A 25,421-nucleotide genomic window follows, 5' to 3' on the forward strand; every position below is an offset into this window, starting at 1 on the left:
AGCCCAAATATACACAAATTCAACCACAGCTTACAAACTGCAATGCTAAGTACATTTTCAGCGCGTTAAGCCCCACATTTATATTTTATTTGAGAAGTGAGTGAGAAACTGGAACTTGACTAATTGTTATGCTGCTCTCTATTACTATTATTAATGTTATTATTAATATTATTATTGTCAGAATCATCAAATCATTGTTTAAAATTTGCATTGACATAAAAACAATCGCCTTATTTGGTCAGTTTCTTTTGTTGTTAACTTTAATAAGTTAGGTGTTGTTTGTTTCATTTATGAATGTACTGTATGTGCGTGTGTGTGTGTACTGTATGTCTGTGTGTGCGTGTGTGTGTGTGTGTGTGTGTGTGTGTGCGTGTGTGTTATCTGTATTCTTAAGTACACGGAGAAGGTAAGCTACGTACTGTATAATGATGTGTCACTGTGTTTTCCATGTTAATTCTGTTTTAGTGCTGGCCATTGACTTGATTATATTTATATGTTTAGTATGTTGAGCGATGCAGTAGGGTGTGGTATTTAGAGGGGACTGTCGTGTTTTTTACAGTTTTAAAGTTATCTTTAAGGTTGCATGTGTCCGACACGGAGTAGCATTCAGGAAAGGTTCGTAAAAGCTGCGGCTGCACCGGTTTTCAGTGTCGCTCGCAGGCGAATTGTTAATGTTCTGTTTGAAACGCATTAATGATATCGGGGGAAAATGTAAAAGCTCTTGTCTTGTGAAGTGGTGTCTGTGACGTAAAAGCGTGCACATAAAAATCCGATTGGGGTATCACACCATCATGTCAAAGTTAAAGCCATTTAGTAAAATTCACAGTAACACGTTTGAATTGTGATGAATCAAATCCAACAAAAGGTGATTTATTAAAAACCATAAATTGATGTTCAGTATGTAACCGCTTCTAAACAAATCATTGGTTTGGTGAAATGATGGTTGTTCTTACAATCCTGCTGTGTTGTGAAGTGCTACATTACATAAAACACACGATGAACCTTAACCCGTATATACGCAATAAAATCTTCTCAAAACAGAATCTGGGACTCAGTGATGATTAAAGCTGAAGAATCTTTTAAATTACACAATCTCATATATTATTTCAAATTATATCCAGAATCAAAGAGAGCACTTATTCATTTTTATTTTTAATTAATTTGGCAGGTTTTTTTTCCCCAAGAAAACATCGTCAGAAAACAGTAAAATTTACCAGGACTGAAAAGGGTCGATGCTCGTTTATTCTGGAAAACTGGACTTTTTAAATAACACGCTTTTTAATCTGCGATCTTCTAATCTAAGTCCAAGTGAAGTCATGAGTCACTGGTGTTAAAGTCCAAATTTGGTTGAAATTGTTTTCTGTCAAGTCCAAGTCTTTAAATTTGTGACTCGAGTTAAAATCGTGACTGGAGTCGACACCTCTGCTTATTAGTGGCAGAGTTTCCAACTTTTCCACCTAATCACTGCAGCTCTAAATCAGAAAATCAGCTTTTTGTTAAAACATGTTTCCTGAATGGACAGATGACAAAATGCTGCTATAGTCTGACGTGGCATTTATGTGAATCTACGAGAATAAGGCAGAAAGAGGGGAAAAGTCCTTTTCAACCTTGACAGGAGGGGACAGTGAGGACGTTAATGAGACACACCTGTGAGCTGAGAGACCTGCCAAAGGAGGGAAGCCTGGAGGAGAGCAGGAAAAGAGGGTTGAGAGTGACTGAATCTAGTTTTTGGATGTCTTTCGCTACAGAAACAGAATAACAGTGATGTTTATGCTGTTGGACTTTTGAGACTTTTCTCTGCAGCAAAATGCAGTTGGGAGTGTGCAGATCTTCGGAGGATCATCTGCTCGGGTGTGTCGGCTGTGGACTTCCTTGTCTTTGTTGGACAAGTCAAAGTAAGTCTCCTTTTCTTCAACACTCAGTCTTCTCATATTACTGGCTCCAGTTTAATGAGTACTACCGCTCATATTCTGCACTCAGCCCAACCTCATCTATATTTGCACTGTCCCTTAACCTCTATATGTCCTTGGACAGTAAACCCCCCACAACACTTTAAAGACGCATTTATTAAAGGGACAATTGAGTTTCACATCAGACTGAAGTTGATTTTCTGTTGACTTAACAAACTGTGAGTGAGAGATTTTTTTATTTGATTTTTTTTCAGGTATTATTTGGTATCAATACAATATAACAAAGTGATGATGGCAGTGCATTGATGGGTTGTGTTTTCCTTTTATCTTTTGTAATTATTTATTTTTTTTGGCAGTCGAACTAATCGTTGCAGCTCCAATTCATTAATTCATTCAAGATAATTATTAACTGTTATAGTTTTTAAAAATGCATGATGGTTGGTTGCTGTTGACAGACATGCCACAAACTAACCCTTTGAAACCTGAGCAAACTGGTTCAGTTTCATTTAGAAACAAATAAACAAATAAGAAAATGACATAAAAATTAGCAAGAAATTAGAAAAAAAGTGCACTAAAATAACCTGAAATTTAGTAATAAATAAATAAATTAAATGAAGAGGAAAAAAGCAAATGACTTAATATAACAATTCTGTAATATAATTCTGTGATGTGATTATGATTTCTTTTAAATATAGTTTCTTTTTTCACATTTTCCCTTACCTTTAATTTTTTTTCTGAATTTAAATTGATTTATTTTTTATAGTTTGTCGAACATTTCTTACCAAGCTGCTCATTGCCTTTTTTCATATTTTTGAAAGACATTGCACCAATTTACATAGAGTTCAAAGGGTTAATAACTTGTGAAAGGCTTCTGAAAATAAACCCGAGCAAATTGGTGTATTTTTAAAAAGAAATTTATGTACCACAAATTACAAGAAAATTTCATTTTTCTTATTTATGTTTTTAGGTAATATTCTGCTATTTTATGGGTCATTTCTTTTGTTACTTAATGCAATTTTGCAATATTCTTGAAAAAATTCAAGCGAACTTGCTCAGATTTAAAAGGATGAAGCAAAAATAGTTAAAATGTACTCGCTCTGACTTATTATATCTGATCTGCTGGTTTTCTTAGTCCCAAGTGTTAGTGAACTGAGTATCTTTTGGGCTTTGGATGAATTGTATGGAGAAAAACAAAAAAAAACAAAAATCTGAGGTTACCATTTTTTCCTATTCGAACAATGAGTCAACTAAACAACTAACTGTTAATGAACAAGTTTTCTGCAGACTTAAACAAATAACTAAAACACTAAAGAAACCCCAGCAGCCATTTAATTGATAAGAAATATTTATTGTTTACCAGTATATTTGCAGTACATTTTTTATAAAGCTGTGTCACATTATGTTTTCATAAATCTTATCTTACAATCGAAACAGGACCGAGGACAGAGAGGCCTGAAGATCCAAACACTCCACAGGTTACTGCGAAACGAAAATGAGGAATGCTGTGACGTTTTTTTTTTTTTCATTTTCTTTTTTTTGGTCCACGCAAAAAAAAAAGGTGGAACTGCACAAATTAACCAAAAGCATTCAAAATGTACTCAGCGTGTAAATGTAAAGTGATCTATTCATCTTTTGCAAACAAGGACACCAAAACCTGCTGCGAAAAAGCAAAAAACACGAACAAACCTGTGAGATGTTTACAGATGCACCTGATCCAAATGATACTGGTCAAATAAATATATTCCTCTTTATCTGCATCATAACAAGAGCATGAATTAGATTACTTAAGTCAAACAATAGACCTTTACACACAGGAGACACTGACACACGTCAGCGGTGACGCCTGCTTTTCCTTCAACAAGTCAAAATGTTTGCTGGGAAAAAGACACGTTGTTGTCATATATTACTCTGATAATAAACTGTTAATGAAAGTCTGCGCTAAGTTTCGATGAGTGTTCGTTACTGAGGCGGTTTTTAAAAGTTATATTTTTTTTTTTACCCTGTTTGTAAGTAGGACGGATGCTATCTCGCCACGTTACAATTATGAGGTTCTATCAGCGCTGTGAACAACTTTTAGATTTTGAGCTTCAAAGTTTTGCTTTACAAATAGCATAAATGATATGAACCTTTTTGTTTTCTTAATAAAGGTCCAAAATAGATATCATTTAAAAAACAACTAAAAAACACCTCAAATCATGTTAATAAGTTGTCACAAAATAAGAATACAGGAATAATTAAATTTTGACAACAATGTCAGATAGAACCTTATTATTCTAAGGTGACGATCGATTACAAAAACGAGTGAAATTGACCCATTGCTAAATCCCGCCCCTAAAATGCAGACTGGCCAATCGGAGCGTAGCATCGGCTGACTTTGCTCAATAGACTCTCAGGCAACAGCTTCAGATTTCCTTCATTTTCAGGCTGTTTTTGTGGATTTTAAGATAAATATTGTGCCTGGGACACATGATGATGATGCTCGTTATCTGGGGAGGTTAGAGACAGACGTATATTTCTTCTTTCCCTTTCCAAAACTAAAATCAAAACCTGAAAAGTGCAAGTGTAGCTAGCTATTGAAGGTACAGTCGACTAAATAAACACATGCTGCTTTTGCTTTGTAATGATCGTAACTGAAAAAAAATTTGACGCTACTTTATAGAAACGAGTTAAGAGAAAACTTTCAACAATTTTCAACCAGCTGCGTCATCACAGTGTGTGCAGACGAACAGTGTTTGGCTTCACCCGGAGCTACACACACAACCAGCTGTAGTCCAGACGTTTATCCTCAGAGGAGTACTGTGATAATTAATTCTGCTACAAACAACAAAATGAATTGACTTTTCCAATAACTTTCAATGATTTTTACTAATTCTTAATTTTTTTTAAAACCTTAAAAAATAAGACGGTAAATTATTATGGTTATTTAAAGTTTTCCATGAGCGTAGGAACCCTGAAGATTATCCACGGTTGATTACTCAAACAATTTCATGACAAACAACAAAATTCTATGACTTTTCCAAACCTTTCCAGGATTTTGAGCGTGGGAACCCTGTGCTTATCTGCACACACTGAGATGACAAAGAGCTGGTTGAAAATCTTTGAAGTTTCTCTTTATTTTCTTGTATTCGGTCTTGATCGCCAGTGACGCTGTGGTTCACTTTTACACTGTGATCTGTAGGCTTTAGCTTCTAAAATACTGCCATACTCTAACAGTGATGTAGTTTTTCAAAATACAGTAAAACACTTAATTTTGATGCTTTTTGGAGCCAATATTACATCATAAACCTCAAATTCTACTGTAGAATACTGTAATAAATTTGACGGTCTATACTGTTTGAGTACTTTTTGGTACTGATACTGTGGGACAACAGTAGGATGCCTGCAACTACAGCAGCAAGTAGTTCATGGTAATTTTACAAGAAAATTTGTCACAGTGTTATCTTAATCTGTTTTTGCATCCTAAATTTATCCTTCAAATTCATATTGCAGAGCCCTTTGCCTGTTTCTCTTTGGGTTTTTTTTTTGCAAAAATGTGCTAAAATTTCCTCAGGAAGTGAAGTTTGTGACAGCGTGGGCTACATGCTCGCTCTGACCTCTGACAGCTCGACAGCCTATCATAGAAAGGCGGGGCTTAGCAAAGGGTCAATTCTGCACCACTAATAATAAAATACACCTCTAAATTTAGGGGAATATTAGTGTGCGTGACCAATAAACTCCTTTCGTAAAGATATCTCTATTAGGGTTTTTACTGTAGCAGCATTATATTTATTTTTCAGCTTTTCTCTCCGACAGACGCATTGGTACGTGGCAATGAATATTTACACTGTGTACAGACACGCCGGCTAAAATCGACAGATCCCGCAGAACAAACAGTGACATCACCTAGCTGCGCAGTCTCTCTCACCACTGCACCAGGAACAGAAATATCTACTCAGGGTTAAAATTCCTCATATACACACACTTCACAATATCACACAAAGAAATTTGGAGTTGAGCAGCCCGACATTAAAAGTCCGACAGCACACAAAAGGCATGTTAATGACGGCTGGCGGACAGTCCAGGGCTGAAGGGAGGATGTATTAATCGCAGTCAGCAGTGAAAGAGGCCGTCGAGGCTAGGCTTTTAAACACAGAATTGCACACTAGAACATCCCATTGTTTTCGCCGCCCCCCCTCCTCAGGTTTGTCCCTGAAGCACGTGTAGGATGTCGCCGCGCTTTGCTGAGCAGACTGCGAGGGGAAGTGTGTCTTCAGAACTCCTCGTGAACATTTTTAGCGTAATCCATGAGCTTGCTGCCCGTGAAGTATTCGCTGTACTTGAGAATCTCGTCCAGCTCCAAATTGTGATTCTGGTTTTCGTCTGCGACGGCGATCATCTGCTTGGCCTCGTTCAAGGCGTTGTGCTCGTTCATCGGGTCCATGTACTCCTGCAGGCCACACGAGGAGACGAGAGAAGAAAGAGGGAAAAAATATCAGCAGCTGCTGTCAAAAAGAGAATATTTCCAACTGAAATCTTTCTGATCAGAGGGTTTAATTAAAATTCTCACAGACATCAAATTAAGTGACAAAGAATTTAGTCAGAATATAATTGTTTTGATTTGTGCAAAGTGGTTCCACCCACTTAAGTGTCTAATCTGCCAAAAATAATAAAAAAATGTTTTTTCCACCTTCACTGAGAAAATTCAGTTTATTCAATACATAAAGTTTAGACAGAGAAGAGGTGGTTCTCCCTGATAATACAAATTTGAAGTAATATTAGTGTAACCCAGATTATTTTCTGTGGCTACAAATAACAGATGTCCCTGCAACACCTCAGATGTTGGCAGGAGATGCTTAATTGTCTCAGTCTCATATGCAGACTTTTGGCAGAAATATAACATAGACATATATAGACGCAGCATTAACTTTGTGTCAGTGGTAACAGGAGAGTTGTGTTTTTTTCTGTACAAAAAGCACTTTAACATTTACATTTCTCAGCTGATTTCAGTCATTTTTCTTTACATGGGTTTGAAATCTACACGTCGATTAAAAACTCAGTAGTCAGACTCCCAAAACTTCTGACAACAAAGTATCGAAATACATGTGATATTTAAAAAAAAGGCCGCATCAAACCACACTTTTCTTTTTCTCACCTCCAGTTCCTCCATGGTGACGATGCCATCGCGGTTTGAATCGATGACGTCCTCGAACTCCTTCTTCCTCTCTCGCACCCAGTCGTCATCGATGTCCTGAGCCTGCTGGTTCTCCACGGTGCCCACAGGTAGAGAGATGAACTCCGACAAGGTCAGTTTCTTATCACCATCCTGATCTAAAAGCAGAGCACCAGCACATGTTAGAATACATTCATGATAAGCCTCAACACAGAGAAATATCAATGCAAATATAAATGTGCACTGATGTAAGGTACAACCGAAATACAGACCCCCTATTATATTTATTACATAAACACACGTATGCAGACAGTGACAGATGTAAAGCTGCTTCGTTCTCACCGTGTTTTAATGGAAATGTAACTATAATGGACTTTTGTCTAACATGCATATCAGAGCTGAAACAATTATCGATCAATCTGACAATTCTGATCATAGTGCAAGTCATTTTTGAAGAAAAAATGCCAATAATCTGCTGGTTCCAGCCTCTAAATCAGTAAGGTTTTCTGCTTTTCTTTGTTTATAAGACATAATACTTGTTATATTTGGGCTTAGAGGTGTTGTTTGATTAAAGATAAGCAATTTAAAGATGTCATTTTAAACTCTGCGAACTTGTGGACACATTTTCTGTAATTTTTACACATCAAACATTGATAAATTAATTAACCAAACGCTCTGCAGATCACTCGATATGAAAGATGTTCGTTAAATGCAGCCCCAACGCCACTTAACTTTAAAATCTCTGCTACTTTGTACTGTGCCCTCTGAAGTGCCAGCAGGGAATTATGATGCAATGCAGAGCCAGTTTGTCCAGAGAGCGTGACCCAGCAGTTATTAGGAAGTAGGAGGTTGTTTAAATAACCAAGTCATCCGTTTAATACCAGCTGAACGAGCTTTATCAGCCCATCGTAGTGCAAGTGGAACATTAACACCTTCACTAAATCTTATATATCTTTTAAGTAAATGCATAAAAAGCTGCTACAATCAACATTTTTATGTTGACAAAAGACCAAATAACTACATGTATGTTTTGGTTCACTCTCTTCAGCATCATTTCCAGCAGCGGCAGGCAGCTCTTTCAGCTCTAAAAACCAGCTGTGCACAACCTGCTCAGCAGCATACTTCACACAGACGACAGGTGTACCATCTATCAGGCTAGCTTTACCTCAGCTGGTTAACCAAAGTTTAAACCCTCAAACAGAGACAGCAGGTGCCACAGTGGTGTTTATCTTTTTTGACTCACGCTTTCTTCTTCAGGCTCTGTACGCGTTACCGTGAAACAAGTCAAACAGCACATTCGGCATGTAATTTAGACTCCTCTACCGCACAAGAATGACCAACCAGGTGCACCCACTTCTACCTTTGAGGAAAATTTAAGGTATTACAGTAAAAAGCAAGCAAGTCATATCGATTAACAATATGGTGAACTATTAATGCGACCTGTGATTTTTATATTAGGCTTCTTGTATTAGCCAAAGTGCCATACATTCTGTATTCAGCAGTTTGGGAGCATGAACACAATTGAGAACGGCGGCGTACAGTATTCTTTTTAAGATTTTCTGCATCAATAACTGACTGCATGTAGATTCCTGTGGTAATGCAATGCTTGCAGTTTGTGTGACTGTAATTGCATGATTTCGTTCACTGGCATTACTAACATACGCCTTGACAAGTTTGTAGGGCTGCACGATATGAGGGAAAATTATATTGGGATTATTTTGACAGATACTGCGATTGTGATATGATTGACAATTTTAATGCAAATGGTAATTTTCGCCTTTAAGTTTCATTAAAACTAAAGAAAAAAAAGATGACTATATGATTTTTTTTCTAGGGTCTGTAACAAATAAGCATGTTCCCTTTCATCATTGGAGTATGATTTGTAGGATGAAGCATCTTCGAAATACACATAATGCTTCATTTCTAATGTTATTTTAGGATAAATTTAACCTTGATCAAAAAATTGCAGCTCCTGTAATTTGGATATTTTTCTTGGCCATACTGCAAATTTGATAAAATGTGATATTTCAATTAATTGTGCAGCTCAACAAGTTTGCATTTTTAATGAATTCTCTCAGCTGAGAATACTGTCAGGAAAAACCAACAAATCTTTTCGGTCTCAGAGAAACTTCTTTTCAATCAGTAAAAATTAGCCGTGCATCAGTTGCCATGGCTGTCCAAGCAGGTTTGAAGAGAGACACCTTGGTGACATTGAAAACTCTGTCTTCAGTTTCGACATACCTCACTAACCCACTAATCTCACTTCATGGTACACCGCTCAGGTTTGAGACTAGCTGATAAACACAGGGAATAATTGAGCAGATTCAGAGCCTGATACCTGATTTAACGACAGAGCCAAGAGCCCCGTCAGTCCTGAACTCACATTGATCTAATGGCCGGAGCGCCCTGATACTCTGGATGTAACTGCAGGATGTGTAAATAAACCCGTTTTCCAACAAGTTCCTCTTTTTACCTCACAATGCCAGTGTCAACGGTTTGTTGTCACTGCCTGAGAGTGAGTTGACTAAATATTTAACTCAGGTTTAAAACAATGACATCAGAAAAACGTACCCAAGTCACGCACAATCTCCTTGACCATGTACTTGAGCATGCCTCTGCTGTGCTCAGGATGGAGGAAGGACAGGAACTCCTGCTCATTCAGCAGCTGGTCAGCTGGAGGGTTGTCAGCCTGAAACCAGCGGTCCTTCAGGCTCTCCAAAACCTCCTGAGCTGCAAAGATGAGAAGAAAATTCATCACACTTACATTGTGACTTAGACCTCTGCAGCACACATTTTGGAATTTTCTTGAAAGTATTACGAGCGCTTTCCTATAGTTTTATACTTACTTTCCTCGTCCAGTTTCAGATCTTCGTTATTCTTTATTTTCTCAGCGATCTCCCTTTCATTCAATCCTTTGCTGGCCAGAAATTTGATTCTGTATTCATCCCATGTCACGTGGCCTGTGGACAAAGCATTTATTCAGATTTTGAGTCCACAGAAAAAACTGATTAGTTGACAACACGCTGTTGAAATGTGTCCCACACAGGCTGGAAGCCTGACCGGACTTGAAAAACAGCTGCTTCTGCTTGCTTTGAATTATAAGCAGGTGTGATTTTTCTCTCACCGTCACCGTCCGGGTCAACGGCACGGAAACTGTTCTTGTTCTCCACCGTGGCCTCCTGGAAGTGCTCCTCCGTCTTCTCCATAATCCAGCGCTGCATCTCCTTGGCGCTAACACTCCTGTCCTTGTTGAAATCAACTCTGTGAGGAGAGAATTAAAAGGGAATTTAGCAGCTAACTGAGCCTGAGTTACTGAACATTAAAATGGTCATTTAACTGCTAATTATATTCTATCAGCTGTAATGGCCCCTGTGATCTGTCTGGATTCTGTCTAGTGCCTTTGTTTAAACTGGCCAAGCACTATTACCTTGTAAATGTCATCACATTGACATTTCTTAACCATTTAAGGTGAAATAAAGGTAGAAGGAGGAGGGAGGGGAGTAAATTTCAAGTAATAGTGAAGAGGAAGTTCAGAGCTATGGCCTGGCCTTTTATGCTGGTCATTTTTGGCTGTAACAATGGACTGTGCAGAGAAATATTTGCACAGCTTGTTTTGTTTATTCTTTCTTTTACTACAGGTGCTCTGATATATGGCATCATGTTTATGGCCTGTAGTGTTTAACGGCTTGTGGAGTGAAAAGAGACGTAGAGCGGCAGAGTTAACAATGCCTGCGCTCTGCATCACTTCACATAAAACCTTTGACAGTAACAACACCTTTGTAACAGCAGACATTAAAAAAGGATCAGACTTGGCTCAATATAGCTCGTCCTGATCAGTTAAAAAAATGCTTTGATCGGCCCTGTTTCGATCTTTGAGATCGGATCGGGACGTACATAGGACCATTTGTGCTTCTGTGTCTGACATCATAATTAGCAGCCCCCCTCTGCCCTGAGAGTGTCGGAAAAACACAATTTTTTAAACGTGAAGCTGCTTATTCAGTGTTTTTAATGGGTTTAATCACATGGTCCATTTGTTTTAGAGGAAGAGACCTTTGAGGATAAATCAGCTTCCAGTAAAAAAAAAAAAAAAAGAAATAAAACATAATAATACCGTGGTTTCCCAACAGTTATATCACTTTCTTATTCCATGGTTTTCACAATACCATGTTACTGTGACACGCTCCAATTACATCTAGATCCAACAAACCTTCAGCTTCTCATAACAGTGATAAGTGCAGCCATCACAACATTTAAGATATTTTTCTTAAGGGTTACGCCTCTTTTTGCTTGTCTCTAGACTCGGCCTTCATGCTGCCGACTTCTGAATAACCTGCTCAGCAGCTCGCTTTTCTAGGTCAGGAATGCTGCAGCTCCTGACTGAGATTCAAAGTCTTACTTGGTGAAAATTTCAATCAGCTTCTTTCTGTTCCTCCTGGGCTCCGAGTCCTCCTCGAACTCGTCGAGCTCTTTACCCAGGAACACCTCCTGATGGAAATCTTTATTCAGGTGACCGTCCATCTCCATCTTCACCCCGTTCAGGTGGTCTGGGGGAAGAATCTCATTTTCATCCTTGCTGGGTGGAGACTTGTCTTTGGCGGCTGACATGTTGGCTGGCCGTGCGTGTACGTCCATGGTGTGGAGCAGGAAGTAGACGAGCAGAGACACTGCCAGGAGGTTTCTGCACCACAGTTTCCTCCAAACAGCCATGGTTGCCTGTAGAAGGGAAAAAAGGTTTTTAGTTATGTGAACTAACTCTGCAAATTAAGCTAAGACAAAATAATATTGAATAACATCATCAAGCACACTTATTACACCGCTACCCAGAAGTGGAATATAAGTATGTACATCTATTAAAGCGTGAACTGGAGGTACTGGTTCTTGTACTTCCATATGATGCAGTGTCATACTTCTGTTCTCCATTACAATTTGGAGGCAAATATTGTGCTTTTTTTCCTCCACCACTTTTATCTGATTATTTTTGTATCATCATCTGTATCAGCAAAATACCTAAATATATATCAGATATATTATAATGTAATGTTATAACAAGTTAAGATGAGACTTTATTTATTCCTTAGTAAAATCCAGATGCTACACAGCAGTATAGTAAAGGTAAGAAGAAAAAAATCAATACAGCATTATATCGCAATATTTTTGTGTGGCAATATTGTATCAACACAAATGCCAAGAATTCATTTATTTTTTATCATACATATCATTAATATTACCAGTACAAATTCAGCTGTGGTAGCCTACTAGAATCAGATAATCAGTTGCTTTTTCAGTCCGCTAGATACATTTTGCCGCAATAAAAAAGACCAAGATGAGATGAATAGATGTGTTTCATCAGGGGCCAAATTATCTGTAGCGGTCTCTCCCTGTCCAAAATGAATGGACCTAGTGATAAATCCAGTAAAAAACACTGAATAAAAGCAGTTTTACGTTGAAGGATCTGTGTATTTACAACACAGCACATCATGAGAAGTTGCTATCTATGCTGCCAGACACAAAAATACGAATGGCCTTTTTTAGAGCCAGTGATTTGTTTGTCCGTTCTGGGCTTCTGTAGAAAGAAGGTAGTGCAAGACTATGAACTCTATGGATGAAGACCCGCTCTCTATGTAGCTAAAGACAGCTCATTACAAGGTGACGAAAACACAATCATTTTTATTTACAGGTGATTGTACGCTAATTAAGCATATTTATGATATTATATGGGATTTCTAGTAATACATCCCACTGCATTCTACACACTGGACCTTTAACATCTATAGCACTAATAAAACCTTATGCTTTAACTTAAATGCTGCGTTCAGGCCCTGTCGGATTTACCGAAATTAAAACACGCCCACGGGAAAATCCCGTTCACATCAACTTCATTGTAAACATACTTTTCAGGATGACACAATAAGAGAAAAATGTTTGCAACATTAGACCAACTACAGTCAAAATTTATTCAGAATTACTCAAATATAAGCAGCCAAAAGCGGGGAATAAAATACGAAAAAGCGCATGAGGCATTACAATTTTAGATAAGAAAACTTAAAACGTCCTTTTAACGGATGTTTGAGGTTTATTTTGAACGTTACATAATGTTAAACGATAATTTAGCTTCCCCAAACCTTGACATCGTTCGTTCTCGTTAATGTTAACATTATCCACTTTAATATTATTTAGCAGATTGTGAGTCAACAAAGGTTTCCTCGGCGTAAACATCGGTTAGCTCGCGCATTTAGCCTCGTCACGTCATCCAAATTATTTTATACCGCAGTAATGTTAGCCAGCTAAGTGGCTAACACCAGCAGGCTAATAAAACATTACAGGTTAGCGTTATCTGATTTAATTAAATAGTGTAAATAGACACAATGCGACCAACCTGTCAAGTGCGATGACCGTAAATGACGCTGTGGAGGAAGTTCAAACGACTCTGGACGTTGAGAAATGGCTAACGTTACCTGCGGGGCTGGACTTCCTAGTCAAACAGTGCAGTGGTTCCAGTAAGGCGAGCTGTCAGGCTCCAGTTCCTGTACACGTGGCTCCCCAAAACCCCCCCCACTCCTAAATGTGGGACGGCTCAGTCTAAAAAGTCCTCTGGAGAGACGCTGGTCGGCTTTAAAAGTCCTTTCTGGTGTCCAAGTTAGCGTTAAGTCACTCAAGCGGTCAGCTGAACTGGTTCCCAGCTAGCTGCTAGCGTTGCTATGATACATTTTTGTCAAGGCAACCAAAGTCACGAGCCTGACTTCCGGGCAGCACTTTCAAAGTAAAATCCGCGTTGACTAATTAGTACTGTCGACATGTTCCTGTTCGATGCCCAAAGATGCTTCTACAGTTACTAGAGGTATGTAGAAATATTTTAAAGTAGCTCAAGTTATTTAAAAACACGAATCATGATTTAAATGAATGTATATCTACATATTGAGTCTGCTGTTCACCTAAGGAGCGAGCAATGGGAAGCTAACGTTAGCTATGCTACAAATGAACAGCTAACGTTAGCTATGCTACAAATGAACAGCTAACGTTAGCTAAAAGCAGCATGAAGTGGATTGCTAAAAGTACGTGGTTAAAAAAAAGATACAAAAAATAATGGATTTTAGTTTTAAAATGATTTATTGTAATTGACACAGTTTACATATCTTTCTTAAAATAATGATACATGGTTAAAATGTTTTAAAATGTCTCAAAGTAATTGTTATAGAGTTGAAAATGTTTAAAAGTAATGGATAAATGACTAAAAGAAAAAAAGGAAAAAATGCTAAAATATGGTTAAAGGCAATGTATAAATGTTTATAAATGTTTCTTTAAGTGTAATCCAAAAATGATTACAGTAATAATACAGAAAATGATGAAACTGCTTAAAAAATATATGTATTTTAAATGAGTATTTCGATATTTTGAAATATTTATTATTAGCTAAAAGCAGCATGAAGTGGATTGCTAAAAGTACGTGGTTAAAAAAAAAAATGCTAAATATGGGTTAAAGGCAATGTATAAATGTTTCTTGAAATGTTTCTTTAAGTGTAATCCTCAAAAAAATGATATACAGTATAATACAGAAAATGATGGAAAAAACGGCTTAAAAAATATATGTATTTTAAATGACAGTGTATTTCGATATGTTTTGAAATATTTATTCATATTGAGTATAATTATTATATTGTTATAAATATTAAAAAATATAAGAAGTTGAGAATAAATAAGAAAATCTCACAGAATAATATAGATCTAATAGGATAATTATAAAAAGTCCAAAATTGTAAGATGTAGGCCTAGATAGAAAAAGAGAAGTTGAATGAATAGTAAAAGGTAGAATATATGCTCTAATGATGTGATAATTTTTGTTTTTGTTGTATTGTGTCGGTGTCGCATAGATTCTACAGTTAATGTGTTTAGTTTATCTCTCATGTGTACGGATTATATGATTTAAAAATAGTTGGCTAAAAGTAATGGCGGTAATTGAACAAAAAACCCAAATTAACACAGAAGCAAACATGACAAATGAGTATTTCAATATTTTGAAATATTTATTATATTATTATTATTATTATATTTTAAATTATTTAAAAAAATAAAGCGTTAAATAAATAATAAAATAAAACGTAATAGGTAGGCCACAAATTGTATTGTAGGCCTAGATAGAAGTAATGAATAAAAAGGTGAAATAGCTTAAAGAAATTGTTAAATGTGGCCAGCATAGATAACGTAATGGTTAGTTAAAATAACGGATAAATGTTTAAAATAGTTGGCTAAAAGTAATGGCGTAAGTGAAAATGTAAGTGAACAAAAACCCAAATTAACTACAGAAGCAAACATGTCATAGTGTTATTGTTTTAGGGGAGGCTTAACTCTTTTAAAAATGATTTTATCCTAACATATGCTCAAAGTAATGTTTAAAAGCTTAAATAGCTAAAAGTAGTTAACGTGATTGCAAGATAAATAGCTTAAATTAAGGGATAAATGTTTGACATGAATGAAGTAAAGGTACAAAATGCTGATAAACTGTTGTGCACAAAAATACACAGTTAAAGCAACATGCAATTGCCTTATAATGTGGAAAAAATTGTTTTATTCTCTCACATGCCATCTGAATTTCTCTTTTATTTTAGAGGCAACATTTCCAAATTTCCGGTTTTGTTCTGTTTTGCTGTAGAGAGCTTGACACTGATGGCTGCTGCTGCGTTTTTAAACAGATGTGCCAGAGGATACAGGAAGTCTGATGACACCAGCATGGAGCCATACTGGAAAGGTACTGGTTAGTTGTTTGCACTGCTTGCTGCTGCCTCTGGGTGGCACTCTGTTAAATGTAATAATCAAGTGGAGGGAAAAGCAGTTCATACATCAGAAGTTGCAAAGTAAAGAAAAAAATGCAGTTGGCACTCATGCAAACGTGTTATTTATTCTAATAAGAGTATGAGAGGGCTGAATTCCTTTTAGACAAATGAGTTGATTGTAGGAATACCCAGACCAACAATTTGTTCACACGAGTCATATATTATTTACTGAAACCTGCAATTTACAGCACTTGAAATATAAGTATTACTGCAAATCTTTTTCCTAATAGGGCACTCAAGAAAGTGAGACATTTTGCAGAACATCAACACAGAGTAAACCAAACAGGTATGCGCTCTTGTATATGGCACAGTCAGTATGCTTTGGCAGGCTTTCAAGCAACAGATTACACGAGATAATGCCTTGAGGTCACAAAAAAGTACACTTCTATTTCTTGCTTAGATGTAAACACAGGGCTTTGGTAGAGTAGACTAATATTGAGCCAAAATGACAGACGCTCTCAGACAGATACATACACACAACTTGTCTGCCAAAGAACCTCTTCAGCTTGAACATTTCATCTATGAGATAAAACAGAGCTGAATAAGCGAGTAGGGTTGCCAATAGAGGCGAGGGAGAGGAACAGAGAGAGAGAGAGAGAGAGAGACGGGGAGAGGGGGAGAAAGAGCAGCGGGGAGGGAGAAAGGGTGATGATAAAACTCCACTGCGAACCCTTCTGTAAGCTCAGTCAGAGCAAAGGAGCAACTGAGACCAGAGGGACAGAGAGCGTGACTGCAAAAAGGGGACCTGTCGCACAACAAATCACCGCTCTGTGATGTTGCATGTGGTGACTTGTTGGAGTTAGCAAGGAGTTGTGTCAAAAAGAAGCAGATGAGCTACCTGTAAAGTGTGTGAGAAGAGAAGAAGTTTGGATAAAGATCAAACCTGGACTTCATCCATCTCCTCTTGGGCTTTGTTCCCTCCGCATCCCGCCGTGGGGTGCACAGTGTGCGGACAGACAGATTGATTTGAACACTGCATCCTCTGATGAAAGCCCGACTTTTGCGGCTTTTTCCAGCCACCGCACAACTTTGCAGGAGTCTGGATCCACTGCTCAGTGTGAGAAACAGCAGGAGAGAGCGGGGGGAAAAAGAGAATATTGCCATCCATCTCTAGCCCACCCTCAGCTTTGGACGCCCCTCCTCTCTGCCTCTTCTTTTGCCCCCTGTATCCCCCCCACACCCCTCCTCCTCCTCCTCTCTACACCTCACCCCCCAACAGAGCAGAAAGCGTGAAAAATCTCACTAATGGGTTTATTTGCTGTCAGATCTGCGCCGATCTGTCATTCCCTTGGACCATTCTGCTTGACACATTTCATAGTTGAGTAAGCCTCCTAGCTTTCTGGCTGGAGTGAACAGTGCCCCTGCGACGTTGTGCTGGCTGAGAGCTCATCAGGAGGGGAGCAACGGCGGCAGCAGTCAGTCTGACAGTCTCTTGGACAGGGAGTCCCTGAAGCTGCATTCCTCTGGTCTCCTTCCCCCCGTTGGGACTTTGTCAGCCTTGTGGGCATCCTCAGCTTCTGCCTGATCGCTCTGCTGCAGAAGATTCGGGCTGTTTCTGCAGAGATTCTGGTCCTGATTGAAGAAAAGTGTGAAGATGTGGTGTGGGGCTGGGCCTCTGGCCGTGGTGGCGGCAGTGTTTTGGACTCAGTGTGTCCTTCTGGATGGGGTGGATGCCAAAAAGGAGAGAAAAAGGCCAAAGGAGGCCACCCCACAACACACAGAGACCTACAATGCTACTATGTCCAACAGTGAGGAGGTCGGTGGCAGCATCAAGGTAAAACTGATCTTTCTCGATACATTTTACTGCATCTATGAGCTATTTCGATATGATGACATATCGACACACTCGAGCAGATTAAAGTTTGAAGTCAAGCTGCAGATATGTGAGATATGTGCAGGCGTCTTGTCAGCACAGGCAGTGCGCAGGGCAAATGAATTGTGGCAAAGGTAAAAGCTGGGACAGGACAGGTGTGCCCTGCCAGGTCAAGCTTCAGACAGTGAGACGGACCGAAATGTGTGAAACACTAAATGGATGACTTCCGGAGGTATGTCAGGAATGTGGACATCTAAAGGCTGATCAATGCATCAATTAGTACGCACGGCGGGTGTCTGCCACCAATTTTCTGGCCTAAGTGAACAAATCAGGATGTGGTAAAGTTTCATGTATCAGAAAGGAGATAAGATGATATAAAAGAGGATATTGTGGTGTTGAGCTGCAAAGATTAATCGATTATCTGTCAATGTGTTAATCATCAACAACTAATTTTATAGTTGTTTAATCGGTTTAGGTAATTTGTTAAGGGAAAAACAGTCAAATTCTATGATTCCAGCTTTTTAAAGATGAATTTATTCTGACTTCTTGACTACTATTTAAGGACGTCATCTTGATTTTTGATCCACATATTTCACCATTTTCTGACATTTTAGAAACCAAGCAACAAATCGATTAATCAATAAAATAATCAACAGATCAGTCAGTGATGAAATTATCATTAGTTGCAGCCCTAATAAAGTGAAATAAGATGCTTGAAAATGCCTTCTGTGCAACAGGAAATGAAGTTATAAACAGAAAAACTGAAGATGAACAATAACGAGATTTGTTTCTATGTCAAGTTAAAAAAATAGCTATAACTAAAGATTCCAGCTACATAAATGTGAATATTTTTCTAGTTTCTTTATTCCTCTATGACAGTAAACTGAATATCTTTGGGTTGTGGGCGAAACTAAATATGTAATGACGATGTCTCAGGCTTTTGGGAGACATATTTTTCACCATATTCTGACATTTTGTAGACCAAACAACAAATTAATTAATCACGAAAATAACTGACAAATTAATTGGCAAAAAATAATAATCATTAAGAAGACAATCATTAGTTCTAGCCCAGATAAAGTGAGATAAGATACTTCTTAATGGCGTCTCCGAATCAGAAAATTAAGTTATAAACAGAAAAGCTGAAGATGAAAAATCAAACGTTTTGCTGTTTTCTAGAGAAACTCGTTTCCATGACAAATGAAAAAACAGTCATCTGTAACTCAAGACCAATGTTGTTTTTATTACAAACGTCCTCCTCCAGCAAAACTGCCTCACAGTGCTACAATTCAATTTCCAGGAGCAACAGTTGGCCCTTGACTCTGTTATTTATTGGTTTATTGCTGGTGTTGCATATTTGCGAGGGTTTCCAACAGCCTATTTGTTTTGCTTTCAGCCCACCCATTATGTTGGCATCGTCATATAACTCTCTCTGCCCTATATACCAGCCTCCAGCTCCGACCTGCCGCCAGTCTCTGGAATCCTAACCGTAACCTTCGCCGCCTTTTTTTTTTTTCCTTGAAACCGAGCAGTGAGGTCTCCTTTGTATCTTTAAGAACACATTGTAGGTGGTTGTGGCCTGGTGGTGTTTATTTGACTTGGTTTGCCCTGTAAAAGCAGAGGCTATGAAGGATGACCTTGTGTCAACCCTCGAGCCTGCTGAAGATTGCACCCCACTGGGGTTTCACTCCTCCGTCTCATCCCACAGGGCGCCGGGTGTCTTCACAAACAGTTTCCCCCTGAGGTCCCTCATAGGCCCGCAGCCATGATGTAACTCCTGGGAAAGTTAGGTGGGCAGATATTTAAAGACCTATGGCGATGTTGTTCCCAGCCCATTGATTCTGTCATTCACAGGCCTAGTCTGACTCCGCTGTGTCTGGGACATCCGATAGGGGCGGTGCGGCCCCGAAAACTGGGGCAGCATGCCGTGTAAGCCCCTCACAAAGCCCCATAGAAAGGGTCCTGAAAGAGAACACCTCGGTGAGGATTAGCCCCCTGTGCCTCCCTCTCTAACATTCTTTTCATCTCATCTCCCTCAATCAGAGGCTAATGACATAATCACTCTTAAGACGCAGTGTTATGCCAGATAGTGTCTTTGCCAAACATTGTCACCTCTGATGAGAACCTGAGCTTTAAGCTTGACATCTGTAGAAGTGGTTGTATTCAAGGTCGCATTTGTTGGTGCCACCCTATACATCGATGATGCTCAACTTACGGACCGCGGGCCAAATCTGGCCTGCAGTCCGTAAGTTGAGGGTGCCGGGGTGCCCCCCCCCCCCCCCCCCCTTCCTAATTCCCAACAAAAATAAAATTATTCACACAGGGAATTGTTTTTGTAGTTTTAGTTTTTTTTTTTTTTTTATCCTCCACTGGCAAAAAGTGCCAGTGGAGGTTCGAGAAATGTCCTAAAATCCTAGAAATGTCCTAATGTTCGAGAAATGTCCTAACATCCTAGAAATGTCCTAATGTTCGAGAAATGTCCTAAAATCGTAGAAATATCCAAAAATCGTAGAAATCTCTCAAAATCTGAGAAACGTCCTAAACTATGAGAAATGTACTAAAATACGAGAAAAAACCTAAAATTCCCGAAACATGTTATGGGGCTGCTGCATCTGGCCCCTATCCAACCGTCATTTTGCAAAAGTGGTCCTCAAGCAACGCAAGTTGAGTATCTCTGCTATACGAGTTCTTCTGCTGAAGGAAAAAAGAGTGCCACACACGGTGAAAAGTGGTAAACTTGCTTTTCTTGGGTAGTTTGTAAGTTTATCCTATTACACATCTGTTAGGTCCCAGAGAAAACAACACGTCCTTTGGAGCTGCCTTGGCAAGAAATTTGTGTTCTCAAACAAGCCAAACATTTACACTCCACATTTACATGTTTTTCCCTTGTGCCCAGTGGAAACAGTGGAAACAGTTCTTATGATGGCATTCTATCTGACCAATCCCGTGTGTGGGCTGCTGGCAGCGTGCAGCCGTACTCTGCATTCCTCGGGAGATTTTCCATTTGAAAGCGATCACAATAGTGAGGTGTGGAGTTGTGCTGTGAGAGGAATTTTTTTAATGAGATGATAAGTGAAGTACATTTCAAACAAATGTGATCTCTGTGAACCGTCACGTTGGACAATTTTTTTGTTTTTTAGAGCAAAAGGTGCAGAGCCTTTTTGCGCCGCAGTCTAAAGATGAGAGGAATCTGTCACTGGTGAGAGAGGTGAGGGATCTGTGATGGCTGTAATTGAGGGAGTCAAGTCAAACATCACGCCTGGCGTGTTGAGTAATGGCTGGTTTTAGCCCGAGGCGAGGGTTTTTGTTTCCTCTCTCTCATCCCCAGTGATGATTAATGCAGCAGTGTGTGGGACCTTTTGGACCAACATACACAAAAGAGACAAGCCGGAGTCCCACAGGAAACAGCGCCACTGTGAGAGCACACACCTCTCGTACACTACCGATGGTGTGAACTTCCTATTGTTGCATGGTAGTGAACTCCGCTTTCAACATGTCAGACCACTAATAAGGTTATTTAACTTTGAAATTACCTAATGAAGTCATCTGAGAGCGAGCGAAAGATAAACACGCAATAAACTCTTTTGTCATTACATCTGAAATCTGCAAGTAAAATAAACCGTGCAGTGTTGTGTTTTCACCGCACAGACACAGAGAGACTGTTTTATTTGGATTTAGTTTCATTTATAATAGCTTCAGATGGATGCCAGATTTATAGAAATCCCTTAATCTTGCCTGATTCTTATCATGTGCTGGTCATGTTCCTGAAACCATGATTTCAGAATTATACACTTAACAGAACATTGGTCAACTATGGCTCCAAGATTAAACTATTAGACTACATACGAGAGCCATTTTATCGACAGTGAAGAAGGATTTTTTTTCAGATTACTCTGCAAAAGCTCATGATGTCCAGTTGAAAAAAAAGAATTACAGAGTGCTGACACTTGAATATTTAGTGTTACAATTTTTGTTTGTAAAACTTAAAGTAGATGCCAAAAAACAATAGATTACCCGTTAAATACACTTACTCGCTTTCTTGCTTGAAGTTAGACAAGAAAATTGACACATTCTCTTATCTTTCCGGTGAAAATGAAGCCACTGCTAGAAGACAGTTATTTTAGCTTAGCATAAATACTTGAAACAGCTGGAAACAGCGAGCCTGGCTCTGCACGAAGATAACAAAATCCCATGGGGTTATATGCTCTATTTGTATGGCTCAAACAAGATTCTAACATCTTAAAGGACAACTTCTGTATTTTTCAACCTGGACCCAATTTTCACATGTTTTTATGTCTATGTGACTAATACGACTGATGCTAATGCGAATTTTTAAAGCTGTTCCTGTTTTGAGCGATAAAGCTGCAGTTGGTAGCAGGAAAATAAACTTCAGTGTTACTGTTTGGGCCATTGTGCACCATCAATGTACGTCCACTAAAAGTTTGTTTTTGCCATTGATGGGCTTAGATTATTACAACATTATGGAAAGGATCCCTAAAGAAATTTGCCTTTTCTGTGAAAGAATAACATGTTTTTTGTTTAACCAGAAATCACCATCGCCAAACCCACCAGACTCCATTTGAATAAACATTAATTTTAGCGTATTTAGAGCCAGCATATTTTCACATCTAATTGGGTGAATTAAGGGTTTATTTCAACCAAACCAGAGCTGATGATTGTTGGAACAGCAGAAAGATGAACCAAAGCTGTTTTTCTGAGTTTTATTTTGTTTCTGTCAACTTTGAATAAAGTGTGTTTAAAGATGATAAATGTACTGTTTATGTAAATGGAGTCTGGTGGGATTGGTAATAGCGATTTCGGGGCTGTTTCTGGATAAACAAAAATAGTTTTTAGAAATTAGACCTTTAATCTGTGAGCAAATTGGTTTGGTTTGAAATTAGTAGATTTTGATTATTTTTTTTAACCTAGGGAAAATGTCTAGGGACGCAAGAAAAAAGCTATAACCATTATAACTTCTGCTATAACTAACTATATATATATATATATATACAAAAAGGTCTGTGTAAGGATCCTTTCCATAATGTTGTTACACTTTTACTAACAATCTGAGCCTGTCAGTGAAAAACGAGCACTTTCAGTGCACGTAAATTGATGTTGCAAAATTGTCCGTTACATGACATTGCAGCCTTTTTTGCTGCTGCCAGCTGCCACAATCTCTTTCAATATTCGGCTCCAGATATTGATCCCATTAGTCACTTGGACACAAAAACATGAAAAAATAGGGTCCAGGTGAAAAAAATATTGAAGTTACCCTTTAATTAGAGATCTTTAAAATTGCTGGTGTGAAATTTTGGGATTAACAAGGCTGGCTGTCCCCCCTGTTTCCAGTCATTATGCTAAGCTAGGCTAACTGTCTCCTGGCTGTAGCTTCATATTTAAAATCTACACATGAGTGGTATTTAGCTTCTCATCTAACTCTTGGCGAGAAAGCGAGTGAGCATATTTCCCGAAATGTTGACATATTCCGCCAAAAAAAACCACTGACATTTATCTGGTGTACAGCATCACAATTTTGCAGTTTCAGTTAAAACCCTGCACCCCTCTTAGTGTCACATTTCTGCAGCTCCTTGTAAGTTGTAACCCAACTCAACAACGGGCAAATTGGTTGCATAACAAGAGCAAGAAAAGAAAAACAGAACCATTTACAGCGTAAACTTATACTGTAACATAACGCAGAGCCACAAATGAATGGTGTAAAATGAGGCGGATCTAATGACTTCTTACCTGAAATGTTTGGCCCACAGTCGAGCCACGGGGCAAAGCTGCGTACCTGAGAGTGGATCTGGATCGCTGTTGCTTTTCGTCGGCTCATTTTACCTCCCACAGGGAAAATGAGCACTCACTCCAATTTCAAAGCCATAATTCGTACACAAAACAGATGTCACACGGCGTTCAAAGTCTCCCTCAGCTTATATTGCTTTTTTATATCGAGAAGAAGCCAAGATTGTTACGGATGATCCTCTTGAGCGTAAACACAAATTTATGCACTTTCTCTCACACATGATAAATGTATACACACCTTTTGTTGGGACAACAATGACGGTAAAATCAGCCCGCCGTGTGTTATTAAATTAAAAACTATATTGCATTCACACCTCTAAAAAATGTTTCTTCAGCACTTGTTGAACTAATAACAGCATCCTCATGGTGTGATAGAGTAATTATGTTTTGCGCACAGTGCTTGCCAATTGAGTAATAACACAGTGAGGAGAGAACAGAGTCAACATTGCATGCCTAACTGTATTTAGCTCCTCAGCGATAAATCCTCAAGGCAATCTGTTTCTGTGAAGTGCAGCGGTGGGGAACAAGGGGGTGGGTGCATGACGATTGGGATGCACGCAGGTTAGCAGGATCCCCTTGTCCCACACGGCCCGGGGATCCCTGCCTCCTGGGTTGGGATCGGCCCGGCGTTAGGCCCGTCCACCCATGCATGGATGACTGCACAGGGAGCAGTACAAGGATGTAAAAACAAGAGATTAAAGAAGCCTCTCCATCATCCTGTCCAAGCTTTAAACCTGCCTGTGCAACATTTTATCAGCAGCAAAAGGTTTCATGTTGTCGAGTGTGCGCGAGCAGGTAAAAAAAGAGATAACCCGTAAAAGAAAATAAGATAAGTTGCACACATGGAAGAGTTCAGGAGCTGCCTGCGATGGAGTAGAGTTTCAGTATCTGGTTGCGGCTCCAGAGACATGTTTTAACAGTTGTGTTTGTGTTTTTGGTGGCATGCTGCCCCAGGGAAATAGTTTCCATTTTATTGCTTCAAATAAATTCAACCTAATTTTCCCCAAACTACATGACAAACACACTTAAAGCAGTGCACATAAAAAGAATCATCCACGCAGTCCTAAATTATTCTTTTATAGGTAATAAAATCTCTTATGGCCTCTGCGAATGATCAAGTTAATTCACTAACTGATCCAAAAACCCTCTAAATTCACTGTGCTGTAGGTTAATAAAACAAATTCTGTTCACTTTAATTGTGTAACAAGATAATCTGTGGTTGAGGGTGATAAAGTATTTTTGCTCAAATATTATACATAAGTGCAACTTTGAGGTATTTGTACTCCATGTTCTGTACTTTTCAGGAGCAAATATAGTACTTCTTACTCAACTATCTCTGTCAGTATAAGTTCTTTTTTATAAGTAGTTTGTTAGTTTATATTTTACAGAAATCATATAATAAGCTCATAAACCTAAGCAAATTGGTTTGATTTCTTCCAAAAACATGCGGAGAAGGCAATCAGCAACTTAACAAGAAAAGTAAAACAAAAAACTAACAAGAAAATGGCTCAAAAAAAGAGCAAAAAATGTTTTAAAAATGTTTATTTTTTTTTCTGTAACAGAATAATTTCTTTAACTTGCAATTATAATGATGATATGTTTAGGTTTCTGAACATTTTTCCATAGTGTTTTGATAACTTTAAGTAATTGTAATCCCCTTTTTAAAACTAATCTCCTCTAATTTTTATTGTCAACTTTTACAAACTCCTTGCAAATAGCTTTTGAAATGCATCTGAGTGCAGCACAAGAAAACTGATGTCCAACCAGGTTTTAAAGGGTTGAATTTTATACCAGTGGTTCCCAACCATTCTGTTTTTTTGACCATTTATTAAAAAGCAATGTCTAGTCGGGGCCCTTTATCATGTTTGTGTGAGCTTTTAGCAGTTAGAAATAGCTGTTAAAGGCCAAATATTTCACAA

General features: G+C 38.5%; 2 protein-coding genes across 5 annotated transcripts in view; one reads left to right on the forward strand and one right to left on the reverse strand.

The window, feature by feature from the left end:
* Nucleotides 1–5,041: 5,041 nt before the first annotated feature.
* Nucleotides 5,042–13,715, reverse strand: sdf4 (stromal cell derived factor 4). Of its 2 annotated transcripts, none has more exons than XM_042491172.1 (7): nucleotides 13,515–13,715; nucleotides 11,456–11,772; nucleotides 10,184–10,320; nucleotides 9,906–10,019; nucleotides 9,631–9,789; nucleotides 7,042–7,217; nucleotides 5,042–6,336 (listed from the first exon to the last, which is right to left on the reverse strand). In XM_042491172.1, the coding sequence occupies exons 2-7, from the start codon at nucleotides 11,764–11,766 to the stop codon at nucleotides 6,160–6,162; spliced, it is 1,074 nt and encodes a 357-aa protein (XP_042347106.1). In that variant the 5' UTR covers nucleotides 11,767–11,772; nucleotides 13,515–13,715; the 3' UTR covers nucleotides 5,042–6,159. The 2 variants fall into 2 exon arrangements, with proteins under 2 accessions (XP_042347106.1, XP_042347107.1); XM_042491173.1 differs by having other exon boundaries at nucleotides 13,436–13,523.
* A 57-nt stretch (nucleotides 13,716–13,772) lies between these two features.
* Nucleotides 13,773–25,421, forward strand: part of c1qtnf12 (C1q and TNF related 12) — a 32,375-nt gene continuing 20,726 nt past the window's right edge. Inside the window, exons 1-2 of one of the 3 annotated variants that reach the window (XM_042491176.1) lie at nucleotides 13,773–13,897; nucleotides 15,747–15,802. In XM_042491176.1, the coding sequence (XP_042347110.1) occupies nucleotides 13,867–13,897; nucleotides 15,747–15,802 (87 nt within the window). In that variant the 5' untranslated portion in view covers nucleotides 13,773–13,866. Of the gene's footprint in view, nucleotides 13,898–15,706; nucleotides 15,803–15,848; nucleotides 17,662–25,421 lie in introns of those variants that run through there. The other 2 variants (XM_042491177.1, XM_042491174.1) reach the window with 2 other exon arrangements.

Source organism: Plectropomus leopardus, chromosome 8 (assembly GCF_008729295.1).
Source record: "Plectropomus leopardus isolate mb chromosome 8, YSFRI_Pleo_2.0, whole genome shotgun sequence".
Taxonomy (NCBI): Eukaryota; Metazoa; Chordata; class Actinopteri; order Perciformes; family Serranidae; genus Plectropomus; species Plectropomus leopardus.

Coding starts and splice junctions, on each gene's coding strand:
- sdf4 (XM_042491172.1), bottom strand. CDS start 11,766: ATGGCTGTTTGGAGGAAACTGTGGTGCAGAAACCTCCTGGCAGTGTCT. Junction 9,790..9,905: donor TCTGAAACTGGACGAGGAAA/GTAAGTATAAAA, acceptor TCATCTTTGCAG/CTCAGGAGGTTTTGGAGAGC. Junction 7,218..9,630: donor GGAGATTGTGCGTGACTTGG/GTACGTTTTTCT, acceptor CTCTGCTTTTAG/ATCAGGATGGTGATAAGAAA.